At 41.8% G+C, this 14339-nt stretch overlaps 1 protein-coding gene and 1 long non-coding RNA gene across 4 annotated transcripts in view; one reads left to right on the plus strand and one right to left on the minus strand.

Moving 5' to 3' along the window:
• Positions 1–14339, plus strand: part of LOC138138100 (roundabout homolog 2-like) — a 90906-nt gene that overhangs the window by 59489 nt on the left and 17078 nt on the right. For both annotated transcript variants that reach the window (XM_069057851.1, XM_069057852.1), the window contains one exon: positions 6929–7249. In XM_069057851.1, the coding sequence (XP_068913952.1) occupies positions 6929–7249 (321 nt within the window). The remainder of the gene's footprint in view (positions 1–6928; positions 7250–14339) is intronic.
• LOC138138102 (uncharacterized) lies at positions 3363–3979 on the minus strand. Of its 2 annotated transcripts, none has more exons than XR_011161959.1 (2): positions 3562–3979; positions 3363–3505 (listed from the first exon to the last, which is right to left on the minus strand). It is a non-coding gene; the product is annotated as an uncharacterized lncRNA (long non-coding RNA). The 2 variants fall into 2 exon arrangements; XR_011161958.1 differs by having other exon boundaries at positions 3557–3979.

A 14339-nucleotide genomic window follows, 5' to 3' on the forward strand; every position in this document is an offset into this window, starting at 1 on the left:
GCACGTTTTATCGACGGCGTGTTGATATCTCGTCCCGTCGAATATTCTCCATCTGGGATATAGTAAGAAATTTGCTTTTCCGCCGTTTAAAAGTCCCATCTTGTTTTATTTTTGAGCTTCGGCGGTCTTGTTCATGCATTACGGATAAGAGAGCTTTCCCGTCAGACATGGCAAAGTTTCCCTGTAATTCCCCATGTAGCTCACGTTACGAATCGCGGAGAATGGTAAAAGTTTTGCGGCAAATCCCGAATTCGTTACCCGGAGTCCGCCTCGATGTCCGAATCCAAATTAAATCCGGATTAAAACCGTAAAAAGCGCCCTCCGTACGTCTCATTTGTTTTATCAGAACGATTTCTTAGAAAATGCCTTTTCCACCCTGTACACGTAAACATCGTTCTGCTTGTTTATCGGTAAAGTTTCCGGCCAGACTAATGCCCGAATCATACCATTTTTCACGTGATTTATGCGACGACCCGGGCCGTATCTGCAGGCCCTCACGAAGAAAAAGACGCTCGGGAGAGGCGTCGCAACTTTGGTCCAACTATTCGACGGGAAACATTAGCTATTCGCAATACATACGCCGATTGAACCGAACCGGAAAATTCCGGGAATGTTTTAATCAAATATCTGTTCACTCCCCCAGCGCGAATCTGCACCAGGTATGGTGGAGGAACGCCGGAATTTTTGTCCCGACCAAAAAATAACAATTTTATAGAGCAGGTACGACCGGTTCGAGGAATTTCAATATTTCGAACTTTTCCCGATTGGCTTCGCCGCCCGATCCACTTTTACGGTTTAATTAAAATATTAACGGGCGAAATCGATACGCGGAGCTTGATTAAAAATCGTAAATGATGGACTCCGGCCCGGACTTAATTATTCCCTGACGGGTGTGAATACCTGTGCGTTTTTAACCCCCCCAGATACAAATTGGGAATGGTGTCGGGGGAATTCTAGTCTAGACTCGACGCGAGTTGGCATTCCTGTTCACAATGCGCCGAATAATAACGCATTGTCTCTATTGTACGTTTTAATTAAACTAATATAGAGCTTCGGCGGCGCAATCGCCCCGTCCCCGATGAAAAATACCTTCCGCCAACCCCATCAACAAATTGATAACACAATACTTCCCCCGGGCGCAATAAAATAAGTTTCGATCGAAGCTCGAAGAACAACGTCCGATCGCTTTTTATTAGTTCCAACTTATTGAGATATTTGAGATATTAAGATTAAGATTGAGACCCTCGGGGCAAAATAAAACAGCGCCACTTGCTTTTCAGTACACGACTCGTTGCACTGATGGTGAAGGTAATGTTAAAAAGATAACAGATAATTAAAAAAAAATAGATAAAGATGGAGATGGTGAAGGTAATGTTAAGAAGATAACAGATACAAATCTAGATAAGGATAGAGCATACGTGAACTGCATAGATATTATATCAAAACGCTGTTCAAAAAACAAAAAACCATTGTGGTGCAAATGACTTATCTGTCACTGTGATAAGTAATACGAAATGTCATGAAAAATGTGCGTTATTTGCACAACAATGGTTTTTTGATTTTTGAACACTGTTTAGTGATGGGTTAAATTACTTAAATTTCACGTGTAGCTGGCTGTGACTACGTCATATTATAATGGACTCAAAGCCGGCTAGATGTGAAATTTAAAAAATCATCCGATATCATTTTAATAGTTATTTGTATATCAAGGCCGCGAAATCTTTCTTTAACGTATCGAGAGAAAAATTGTAGCCGAGAGAGACAATCTCGAGGATTTCGCGGCCTGTTTTAGGTACGCGAAATGGCCGTTTCGCGTACGATTGCACAAAAAAAAATATGAGTGGTAAAAGGAATATTTTTTGAAAATATTAAAATAAATATTTACTAAGACTTACGGATTATATAATTATAATAGCACTGTGATGTTATAGTACATGTTAAAAACATTGGGAGTTTACCATGAAAAATAAAAGTTGAGTCGTAGATTGCTTCGTACCGCTTTAATTGTCAAGTAACTGAAAATTAAAGTTGAGTGGTGGATTGATTGGTACAGTTTTAATTGTGAAAATACTTTCCACCACCAAATTGATAAAACAATACTTTCCCGGGCGCAATAAAATAAGTTTCGGTCGAGGAAGACCATCCGATCGCTTTTTATTAGTTCCTAATACAAGAAAAATGTCGTTAAGGGATGATACATCTCTCCGGTGGCGAGCGAAAAGTGCGAGGGCTGTTCTCTCCTCGATCCAGTGTTTATTTCTCAATCACCTCGACCAATATCTGGGAGACATTTGTCATAGCTTGTGGACATTCCAATAATCGGTTCGCTTTGCCGTTCGTTATTTGTGATTTAGTGGTGGAAAATATTTCTTTGGACGTGTGTCCCGCCGAAACAAAACCGTTGTTAACTCGATAACGCGCTTAATCGAAACTTAATTCGACCGGGTCCGATTTATGTAAGGAATAACTCTTTCGTGGTCCGCCTCTGTTGGTCGTTCTTGTTCATTTGTTATTCATTCTGGCCCGTGTTGGACCAGAATGGGGTAATCTCGAAGCCGGGGAGGAGATTAAATTTGAATTTATCAAATGCATTTAGGTGGAAGTCTCGAGGGCGTCATTAATTCCGAAACGTGGTGGAACAGTGGCCGATGTCGACGTATCCGGCTCCACTACTAATCCACCCCGTTTTTGCGTCCTCTATTAATTTTTTAATTGCCGTCACATTTTCCACGGACCAAAATTAACCCTTCAACGCGTCAACAAATTTCAAGCGGGTTGAAAAATTCTCTCTCGACGACAACATTTTTTACACCCATCTCCTAAGACGTATCTTGTCAAAATCTTCCGCTAATCTTGCCCTGCATTAATTTTTCATCAAGATTGCAAATGACTTGTTTATCTTCCTCCGAATTTTGCATTTCATTTGCAATTCCGGTAACGTTTACAAATAATCCAGAAGGAATTAAGATCCTGTATTTTATCTAATTACAATCTAACTACAACAATGGGAACTTTTTCAAGTTATCCCAGTCGGTTCTATATTTGCACAACTGCACCATTAATACATACAAAATTTTATCTCCACTACAATTTATTTCCTTATTTATCTTAATAAGTATTTTCAAACTTTGCGTTATGAAACATGAACTCTACTTTCTGAAGTTTTATGCAATTTTAGTTGACTAACGACAAACTATTTCTGAGCTCAGCCTTCAGGCGTAGTTCCACTTTCATGAATCAAATTCAAGAGCTGTCTCTAGCTAAGAAGTTCATATCATCAGAAAAGTTCTAATTATGTATTACATTACGTTAGAAAATTAAAAAACTCTTTGTTCAACAAACAGGAATTGAAAACTGAACAGTAAATGCAGACTTGTTTGCTCATTTATTAATGGAATGATGCTGTTTGCTAATTATCTGGGGAAAATGCGCAGCGGATGTCAAAAGAATTTTTTGAATTTTGTTTCATTTAAATGTATCCTCAAAGTAGGCGTTGAAGAGTTGACTGTGAACGCATAATGGATTACAGATCGCGGATGAGCCGTTTAAATCTAACCTCACTTTTTGTATTGTTTGTGTTTTTACTCTGATTCCAAACATGTTTTCCTTGAATTGCCTCACTATAACCATTGATCTATGCATGATCGCCCACTTCGAAATCCTTGTTGTTCTTCACCACGGCGTTTTTGGAAACGGGCGACAATGAATTCTTGCGGTGGAACACAAACACTAACACTGTTTTTTATTTTTTAATTATAATTGGAAATTATGACCGAAAAACGTTCGCTATTTTCAATATGACCGGCCTAAAAATTAACTTGTTTTCTATCCCATTAGCAACCAACAAAAAAACAAAAATCAAAAAGTCGAGGGTACGTGAAGTCACCCGATTGGTCCGCGACAAAACTCCGGGATGCAAAACCCGGGGTGTTCTGGCTAGCGCGTCATTGGATTTGTTTTACCGTCGGTGACATTTGTGTTTTCTCTATAATTTTGTTCAATACAGAAATGTACAAATGTTTGGAACGACTTTTAAAAAAATATTCGTTCGGTCAGAAACGAGGTTAAATAAATGCTGTTGGCAGTGCCCTTGCAGTCATGAAAAACAAATCGACCCCGTCGCAGAGAATTGGCAAAGCCCAGCCGCCCCGCACCCCCACAGCGGATTACAGTCTGGACCACCCTATATGATTATGAACCGGCGCCATTTTAATCCGCCGTCCCGTCGACAATGTAACATTTTCGTGTTCCGCATACACAGATATTGTATCTGTCGCAACGTTGATATCTAAGGTTGTTTCCGAAGCAATAAACAGCTGGAGGGCTGTTAGTGCCCCAATGTTTCATGGCGTCTCGGCGCCAAGGACTCTCAACGACGCCCGACTTGCCAGACTGGATAACCTTCTGTTCCCAACACTCAACTCTCTTCCTGTAATTATCCTCGTAAAACGCCGCCAACGTTGTAACAATGTTGCAAACCGTGGCGGCATCATTTATTCGGACCCGTTTTCAACCAAATTAATATCGGATAGGCGAAGAATTGAGATAAGTCTGGTTATTATGTTGGCAATTCGATGCCCTCACCCTCTTATTACTCCAAGCCGGGGCTTAGGCGCCCGCCGAGACGCATCATATTGTCTCTCCAACGTCTGGAGAGAAACTTCCAATTTAAGAATCCGACTAATAAAAATCGCTTTAATTCCGTCGTCACGTTATAAAAGACGATTAAAAAATTATGCTCCTCAGGGGTGATGAGAACGGGACGGCCGCGTAAATCAAACGACTTTAATCCCAGAGGGACGCGAGTAAACCAAGACAACGGCCAAAATAGACGTAAACGAGTAATAAACCATTCCAAATACAAAACACTCGCTTAGCTTAATCGTCTCTCATCGCAATATGGGGCGCCGTTTCCGCACAGAATTACGCAAGAAGCGGCTTGCGCTAAACGGAAATTTAAAATAATTTGTTAATATGTAATAAAGTCGACATAATAAAATTTCCAACCGGGGGAATTTCAGCTCTCTAGGTTTATTCGAGAAAGAGAAAATAAATAAGCGAGCGGAACACAATTTCTACATCTCTAATAAAAATACAAACGCGCAAATGTACTTGCCGTTTCTAAGGTATTCTCCAAGACCAAATCTAAATTATCTGTTTTGACAGAATTACCACAAACTAAGCATTGTGATCAAGAAAATTTGTAGTCGAGTCAGTCTCGGGGATGAAACCGTACGTCTTCCCCGACTGACATGCTTAATTGTAACATCTGAAGTTACGCACTTGAAGACTTTGATACAATTACTTTTAGTTGCCAAAACTTAATGTTTTAACCACAGACGTAGAAACCGCAGCTTTTACAACTTATTTTTTGACTTTCCTTTCAGTTTTTGTCAGATTCTTGCCAAGCATTTCGTTGTAACTTGTCTACATGACATGAAACATCAACAACCCCACCTTTTCGCATTCGTGTTTTCTGGCTGTCCTTTATCCGATCCGTATTGCCATTGTATTTCATTTTTATTTCAATTTCTTTGTAACGCACCTATTTTGTTAAGCTAGGCAACCAGTAAAACCATTTTTTTCTGAGGGTTACATATCGTAGATCATACTAACATTATTTGATTTCTAGTGAAAGAGTCTGTAAACTTTCAACGCCTACTAGAATCCCACGTTCATTTATATTATTTATTTTTTCTTTGGTGGTTTTCATTCATTTTATTTTATTAACTGTCAATCACTAGTATTTCCAAAGCTGAGTCGATTACAAATATTCTCGATCACTTTCCGAAAAAATCCAGTTTCAGAAAACTTCATCTTTCCCATTTATTTTCTTTTCTTCTAAATTTGTCTTTATGCCACTCATTCCATCGAACCCTCTTGCAATGTCTTTTATCTTTACTTGCCAGCTACTTTCATTGCTCTCTTTCTTCGATCCACCCTTGCTCTTTTCCTCTTACCAACTAGTCCATATAATATTTATTCTCTCTTTGTCACCGACGTAATACTCCATTAACACCACTTCCAAACTTTCTTGTTCCATCCCCCCATTTGTGACCGATACCACCATTACATTTACAAACTAGAACCGATATCACCTTTTTTACTATTCTTCCCGTTTTTTTTTTTTTGTTTCTTAAAAAATCCTTACAACTTCCCATCTCGTCTATTGACGATCAAGTTCCCACCTGCACCCCTCTGCCCCTTTCCCCCTTCTTTCCTAAACACCATCACCTCGATTTTTCCACATTCACACTTAACTTTTTCTGCTTGCGTGTACTTTTCCCTTCCATATCATTTTTTGCGTGAGCAACCATCACTGTCAATGCCTACAATTTCTCTCCTCGCTGCGCCCCCAAAACCTCCCCCGAGACTTTTTTGACTCTTGTTCGAGCACAAATTCCTCGGCGATGTTTGTGTAGAGTCGTTGCCACAATTAATGCCGTGTCACCTGAACAGCTGCTGCAGATTTGGCCACTTGGGGCAACACAATTGTCGCCTCGCTTCAGAAATAAATATGTTTGTATTTCTCCAACTGTTGGCTTCCAACCCATCCGGGATCAAAACACAGCAGTTGCGGCATTTGACACGACATCAATTACGCCAGTTACTCGCCTCCGGTGGTCCCAGGACCATAACTAAACGCCGTCGGGTACGTAAGCCCCCCGTGAAGTATTTTTTTTTTTTTTGTAATGAAGGCTTAGACGCGTGAATTGTCGCCGTCTAGATTAGATTCCGTAAGCTGAGGAAATAGAGTGCGGCCCTAATCCTGGAAGGACGACCCTTCCGTCGGCTGAAATATCATCGGCTATCGGGTCCAGCAGCCGATTAGTTAGCTGATCTTGGAAGCTTAACGTCGTTATGACGCGCTTACAGTAATCCTCCGTCATTACCGTCCAACAAACTCGACCGTCCTTTATTCTTCCAGGCTACCACCACGCCAGTCAGCAACCGCCGCGGATCACCGAGCACCCCGTGGACACGACGGTGGCGCGCCACGAACCCGCCACCCTCAACTGTCACGCCTCGGGAGAGCCCGAACCCACAGTCACCTGGTTCAAGGACGGGCTGCCGCTGAGGACGGCGCCCCAGGACGCCAGGTCGCATCGGGTGCTACTCCCCGCCGGCAATCTGTTCTTCCTGAAGGTGGTCCAGAGCAGGAAGGAGTCGGACGGAGGGGTCTACTGGTGCGAGGCGAGCAATGCCCTGGGGAAGGCCCGGAGTCGCAACGCCACGCTCACAGTCGCAGGTTGGTAACGTCTGACAGATGAAATTGATAGGGAGGGGGAGGTCAATCGAAACAAGCGGGGATAGTGGATGTCACTGCCGAAATGTAAAAGTTTCAGACGATTCAATTAATCTGACGTCAGTTATAACAGACAATTAAATGGGAGAAGGGCAGCTTATCATTCGCAGGCCGAAAGCTCCGACGGCAAAATTTCGACAGATAAAAAGTAATATTTTTTTTAATATTACAATTTAAATTTGATTTAAAGACGATTAAAAAAAAAGGGACAAAAGTGAAAACTTCTATGACGCTCGTAATTGATTTTGACGCCCGAGATTTTAGCTTGCTGCGAACGATTTTAGCGTGATGCGAACGATTTTAGCGTGTCGCATGAAAGTAATTCACTGCCCGGGAATAAAATGTATGTGGTGCGCTTAAAGAAGTTTTCACTTTAAAAAATCGACTTAATTCGTGCGGGGGCGGGGTCGTGTTTGCACCGCTGTCAGAATATATCATTTCTGGAAACATCGGCTTTGGGAGCTTTAGTTTTCGGTCGCACCTGTCAAACCACCCTCCCGAAAGGAGCACCTTGGGCGGTATTTTGGCAATTTTTCAGGCGAGCGAGAATTATCCGGGCGCGGCGGTCGCAGGACCTCACCGGAACCCGAAAGTGCGGTCTGGTCCGGGTGAAAAATGGACCTGATGCGTGCAGCCGAATAAATGGACGCCATTAGCGTGCGGCTGAGAAATAATGAGGACCGTGCTCTGATCGGATGTGCTTCCCCAAAAACAAACCACTTTAACGTCATCCGATTTATGCTATTAGTCGCTTCCATTGCGGCAAGATGAATATCGATGATAATGGGAACAAAGCGGCGGAGAACGGGGGGCGGCGTAATTGAAAGCGCGCGCCCCCTCCACACCGCCGGTATTTTTCGCTCTTCATGCTGTTTTAGCTCAATTAATAAAACAAACAACGGACAGGTAATTAAAAGTGATTTAATCAAACAAACGTGCGAGTCTGGCGCGGGGGATTTCCCCGGAAAGAAAAATACATATCGATGTTATGGACGCGCTTTTAATTACGCATCGTTCGCCGGTTAATTACGTTAAAACGTCATCGGTAACGTTCAATATTCATCACGCGCCAACGAAACAAATCGATTGCTCCTTCAGGTGGATGAGAGATAAATGGAACGGAGTCAATTAAGCCCGTGAGGGACCCTCTGTGTTCCGCCTTCTCTACGATATTGCCCCTATTAACCGGATTTACATCCGCTGATATCTTATCTAACTACAAAGGCTCTACGGATACGTTTTTACAGGTGGCAGATAGTACAATTGCTGCAAATGACAGATCGAGGAAAAATCCCACAAAGCAATTTCAAACACAAACGTAAAATGAATACGACAGGACAAACAAAATATCTCCACGACAGCTCCTCCAAACTTTGCTACACTAAAACAAAAAGACAAAAGAATAAAGAGTGGGTGCTTAAGACCGCAAGACAAAAGTGAAAACTTCTATGACGTTCGTAATTGATTTCATCTGTACTCAAAATCTGACTCAACTCCCCCGAACTCACTCGAATGAGTCTTTCACCGCGGAGCGTGTGACATGACGCGTGACGGTGAAACTAATTCATGCCCCGAAATAATGTCGTCACATCCAAAACCTGATCCACGATTCCTTCTTTTGTTGGCACAGTTATGTACCAATTTTTGTCAAGAAAAGACAAAATTATTTCCAACTTATCGAGATGTTCAAGATATTAAGATAAGATGGTGGACCCTCGGAGCAAAATAAAAACAGCGCCACTCGCTTTTCAGCACACGATTCGTTGGGTAATGTTAAGAAGATAACAAATAATTTAAAAAAAATCTAGATAAAGATGGAGAATACTAGCAGACAGCTATAAACCATTCTATAGTTTGTCCAGCGAGAGATTGGTTAACATAAAAATCACTAAATTCTAGCGTAAATTATTTATTTATTTACCTTCTCTAACGCTCTAATTAATGTATTCTAGTGCATTTTGTAGTGTTGGGTTACAAGTCTACAATTTGAAATCTCCCAATATCTCGCTGGACGAAGTATAGCATAACATTATTTAAGATTCCATTGGCAAAGTCAGATTTTGCGGCCTGTGTTGTTAAGGAAAAGCCTGCATCGATAATTATAATCGCAGAGTTGCTTTAAAAGAAAATCATATTTTTTGTGTGGGCGTTATCTGAATCCCGCCCGGAAAGAAAACGTTTCCGGGAGGCTGAGAAAGAATGCGATCCGACAATGTTATCTCTTGGAAGGGCAATAAGTAATAAACGTAAACGGTCACAACGCACTCGTTACATTTCCGGATTGAGGTTGGCGTGATTTCGGAGGCAGCATCCGGCCACCGGACTAATCCGGGCGGTGCTTCCCCAGCCTCGGTCGTGTTTCGTCGAAAGGGGTGTTCCTTGGTGTGCGAACGTCCATTCTTAATTTCCGGCGTATCGGTGGGCGAACCGGATGCATATAAAGTGCATCTAATTTGGATGTATTGAGAGGGCGTCTTTGTACTTTCCACTTTACGACGTCTCGAGATCACCCCGGCAACAATGGCGGGCACATAGCATGAAATTGGGTGTTTTATATTCAGGAAAGGTGTCACTCGTAATAAACGTTGTTTATCTTAGTCGAACTACTCCAGAACGGAACGTTTTGCATGAAAATTGCTTCCTAACGAGTTCGTCAGGTACACACCTAACAACGGCGGTCCTTCTGGTGGCTCCTTAATTCTTCGCCGGATAACTTCGGCTGGCAGTTCGAGAGTTGGAAGTTACATCTCGTCGTTTTATCTTTTATAAATCAAATCGGAGCGGTGTTCGAGTAAAAAGTTGGGGAAGTTCATCGCTTTTGCAACATTAACGATCTGGATGCGCGAAGGGGACACCGGAGGAGATATCAGATGGCTCGATCTCGAAGAAGCTTTGCGTGATTAACCCCGAGACTGATTCGCGTTATGCAGAAAAAAGACAAATAAAATACGGCCCCGCCGTCGGAGCAGAACGAGGGTGTTCTTGAGGGAAAAAGCAGATGTCACGAGGCCGTGAGATGACAGCGATCGCATCAAGAGGGGTGTGTTTAAGTGGAGGCGGCGGGGAACGTGACGACACCTGCTGGATGATGCGAAAAATCCAAACCGAGATAAGTTTTCTCGGTCTTTAAGTGTAAATGTTTGCCGCGCGGGCCTCCTCAGCCTTTTCTTGGTTCCTGTACAAACAACGAATGTAAATAAGACTCCAACGATGTTGTCATTTCATCTCGGTAGGCCATGTGCGCCCCCGGACATTTTATCTGCGACCCCCGCCCCACGGACAGGTTGTTTCATCCGTTTTGTTTAGTTGCGCTCGCGTTGTATTTATTAAGGACCGCTCGGGGCGCTTTTAATACATAATTTATTAGGGGGCGGGATTTTAATTAAACTGACACACATTCGGCGACGTTTTGCGCTGATAGTTCCAAGATCGCGACCATTCTTCTTATCAATTCGCCGTTTACCAAACATTTGCTCAGTTTAGTGCGGAGCAAGGGATGTTTGTCCAACCCCGTCCAAAGCACTCAATACCAAAGATTAAAGCTAAATAGAGTCAACAAAGTGGTATTTATGCTCCGACGTTAAATAATGGAGGGGACCCGCAAATGTAAACAACGATGCCACACGTGACTTTTCCGAAAACACTCCAACGATTACCAGAGGACTGCCACGGCTATTTTGACCACGTTACAAATCGTCCCCCATTATACCAATCCCATGACTACCATAACGAAAACGACACGAAAATGTGTTGTTACACCGTAAAACTGTCACTCCTGCTGGTTATCTCTCCCCGCTAGTTTTTCCGGTAACAAATTACAAAGGACAACGAAATTTAGACCGATTCCAAATCAGTTTTCTTTATTGTTTTCTCTTCGTATAACTCTGTTGTCAGAGTAAGTGATAAAACGAAAGAACACATTTTCATTAGAATGTTACTTTCGAAATGGGGTGAGTAGGCCAATAAAACGACTGTGCATAGCAAGTACAGGGTCATTATAAATTATTGTCCCATCGTAGGTGGCTGTGCGCCATGCTTTAGGTGCGCCGCTACGCCCACTAGTTGTTACAAACATTTATAATGACCCCGTATCAGTACAGGTATGACTCAAACCAAGACAAACGTTTCGATAAAACACAAGATGAGGTAGCACTATGGATTTGTTTTTTTTTTTTTATCACATCGTAGCTAAAGTCCGTTTTTTTTTATAATCAATTGTCAATGTCAAAATACAATAAAAGACCAAACTGTATATTAAAAAATCACTGACTTTCGGTCCAGTTCTACCTCAGTTTCACACTAGATTTCCCCTAGATCATTATTGAGGTTATGTTGCATATGTTTATGAGTTTGAGACACGTGTTTAATTTAAATTTAAATTGTCAAATGTGACCATCGGTGATAATTTCAAAAATCAATGTTCCAAACGTGATTTATGAAATTCACTGTTTCGACTTTTCTGCCAGCCTGACAACACTTTGACAACTGATTATTAAAAAAACACAGACTTTATTAGGCATTCACGATCTTTTTGGGACCGAATTGGCTATGACCATCTAGTGTTTTTGTTGGCAGTACTTCGATGATAACTAAATTCCCTAAAGGAAATTGACACTTTTGTGTTAGGTTAGGTCGTTTTCAGTTTAAGGTTATATTTTCTGAATAGGTACATTGTTGCCGGATCTCTTAAATCTGGTCTGTCCTTTTTAAATTGGAAGTAGCATCGTTTAATGGAAATTTTTTGTCGTAACAATATGATTTTGGCAATTTTGACTTTTCCTTTGACGGACATTAAAATTACCTATTTTTACACACTTAATAAATCATTTACTTTCTTACTTATTAAAATAATAAATCTGGCAATGTCGAACAGACACTGACAGAAACAAAAAGTTGCATCCATTGCATCACTGAATCAGTTACCTAGTCCAATATGAAAAGAAAAAATCATAGCCAACTCGGTCCCAAAAAATTGTGAATGACTAATATAGGTTATAACGCGACAAGGTCATTTACGTCACTGAAAAATTGGAAAGCATCTGCAATCGGCACTGCAGCATTAGCGGAAACGGATTGAACGACCAGAAATCAGTTCATCCCCCATTTTGTTCGCCCCTTGAATACTCTGCTGCATTTAGTGCTGGATGTGGACATTCTGCAAATGAAAATTCTGCTTTTTTACGAGTGTCGGTACGAACTGAAGGAACAGAGAAAACACATTTTTGAGGTGAACTTCATATCCTGGACGGTGACAAAGCTCGCCTCCAAATAACGATTTCGGTCGAGGAGAAAACAGCCCGAGGCGACCTCTTTCCCATCAAGACAGACTAATTTGAATCGTGACCGAAAATCGAGTTATCCTCGTTACCGCCACCTTATGGCGGCAAATTCGAACCGACCTCGAGCGCGTGTTATTTAAGAAAATACGTTTCGGTTTTTCCAGGGGTTCAATCTCCCCTTTGATGGTCACTTTTGTTTTTCTATCTATTTAATCATTGGCTGGTTCTTATTTAGAGAAGCGAAGAGCTTGAGTCCTCGAGGGAAACTCCGCAACCTAAACGGCATCTTTACAAATAGATTTTGTTTGTTTTGCGGTTTGATGGCATAAGCACAGTCGGACCTGGAGGTGGATCTTTGAGATGTGCGCTCTCTCGGGAACGCTTTTTTAATTTATATTGGATTCCCTTTCGAACGTTTCTCGAAAAATGTAATCCGGAATAATAACGGAAAAATGTAACGGCCTAAGCTCCTTTTATCGAGTAACGAGATCTCTCGGTGGAGTTCCATTGTTAAAAAAAAATACCGGGGGAGGGATTAGAGCGTGTTTCACGAATATCGAAACGCGCCGCCTTTGTAACATTATTAACGTGATTATTTCGAGAGAGAGGAAAAACTGCAACTATCCCGGCGTTGATCAAGGTTTAGCGGAGAAATTAGAGCTTTGTGCGAGCTTTCCGACGAAAAACACCCAAGTATTTGGCGATTACCGCCGCCCGACTGCCCTCACCTAAAATCAAAGTTCGACGGTCTAGTTTGCAGATTTGCGCTTAGTTCTCGCATCAAACGGAACAATCCGTAGGTATCCGCCGCCCCCGCCCCAAAAAAGGGATATTAAACTTAACCAGTCAGCTACGAAAATATTTATTCAGTATAAACCAATAGGTCTCGCTTCGATAACCTGAAGCTCCAGAAAAGTAAATATTTGCGGGGGATTGATCGTTAATTTGGTTAATAAGCAAATCGCGGGGTGTTATTATCGACCCCGTCGACTACCGGAACACCGTCGGATTTTTCTAATCATTTCCGAGGGTCGCTTCCCGATGATTTATAATGATTAAGCGATAAATCATCGAAACCTAATAAAAAAAACTACAAAAATTGCCGGATTTATGTCGCCCGGACCCGGTAATGATTAAACCCGAATATAATTTAATATTATAAGTGGCGAAGGGGAAATCTCGCCCCTGCTCGCCCGGAAGATGCGCTAGCGCTGCTGAAAAACCGATGACTTGGCATATTTTCAGCTAGACTAATAGAGGTGTATCCTGTTTCAGGTCTATTGATTAAGCCTGAATTTTTCTGTTCGTGCACGCTGAAAAATGACACCGTCTACCGACTAATCAAAATCATCCGTTCCCGCCGAAAGCTCGCCACGATATTGACGCTCTCCTAGTTGCGGAACTTAAACCGTCTTGCTAGGTCCAACCAACACAAAATTAATGAATATGCCGAAGTAATCGGATTAGTTCTAATTATTTACAGAAAATAATACGGCAGATTATTAACATGCAAATTAGGTTTTAAAATGTCGGAGTAATTTGAAATTAATTAGCTAATGGCCTTTCGGCATCGGCTACACTTGGTGGTTAATTGAAGATTAAATTTATGGGACAATTAAAGTGCGTTCATATTTTCTGCCACCAAATACCAAGACATCTGAAGTCGCTGTAGTGTTGATTAAATTTTAGCGGCGTCTAAACCGCCAACCGCGGGCGGTGGTAGCCGCCACCTCAAATCACCTGAGGTGTTGTGT

Source organism: Tenebrio molitor, chromosome 9, assembly GCF_963966145.1.
Source record: "Tenebrio molitor chromosome 9, icTenMoli1.1, whole genome shotgun sequence".
NCBI lineage: Eukaryota > Metazoa > Arthropoda > Insecta > Coleoptera > Tenebrionidae > Tenebrio > Tenebrio molitor.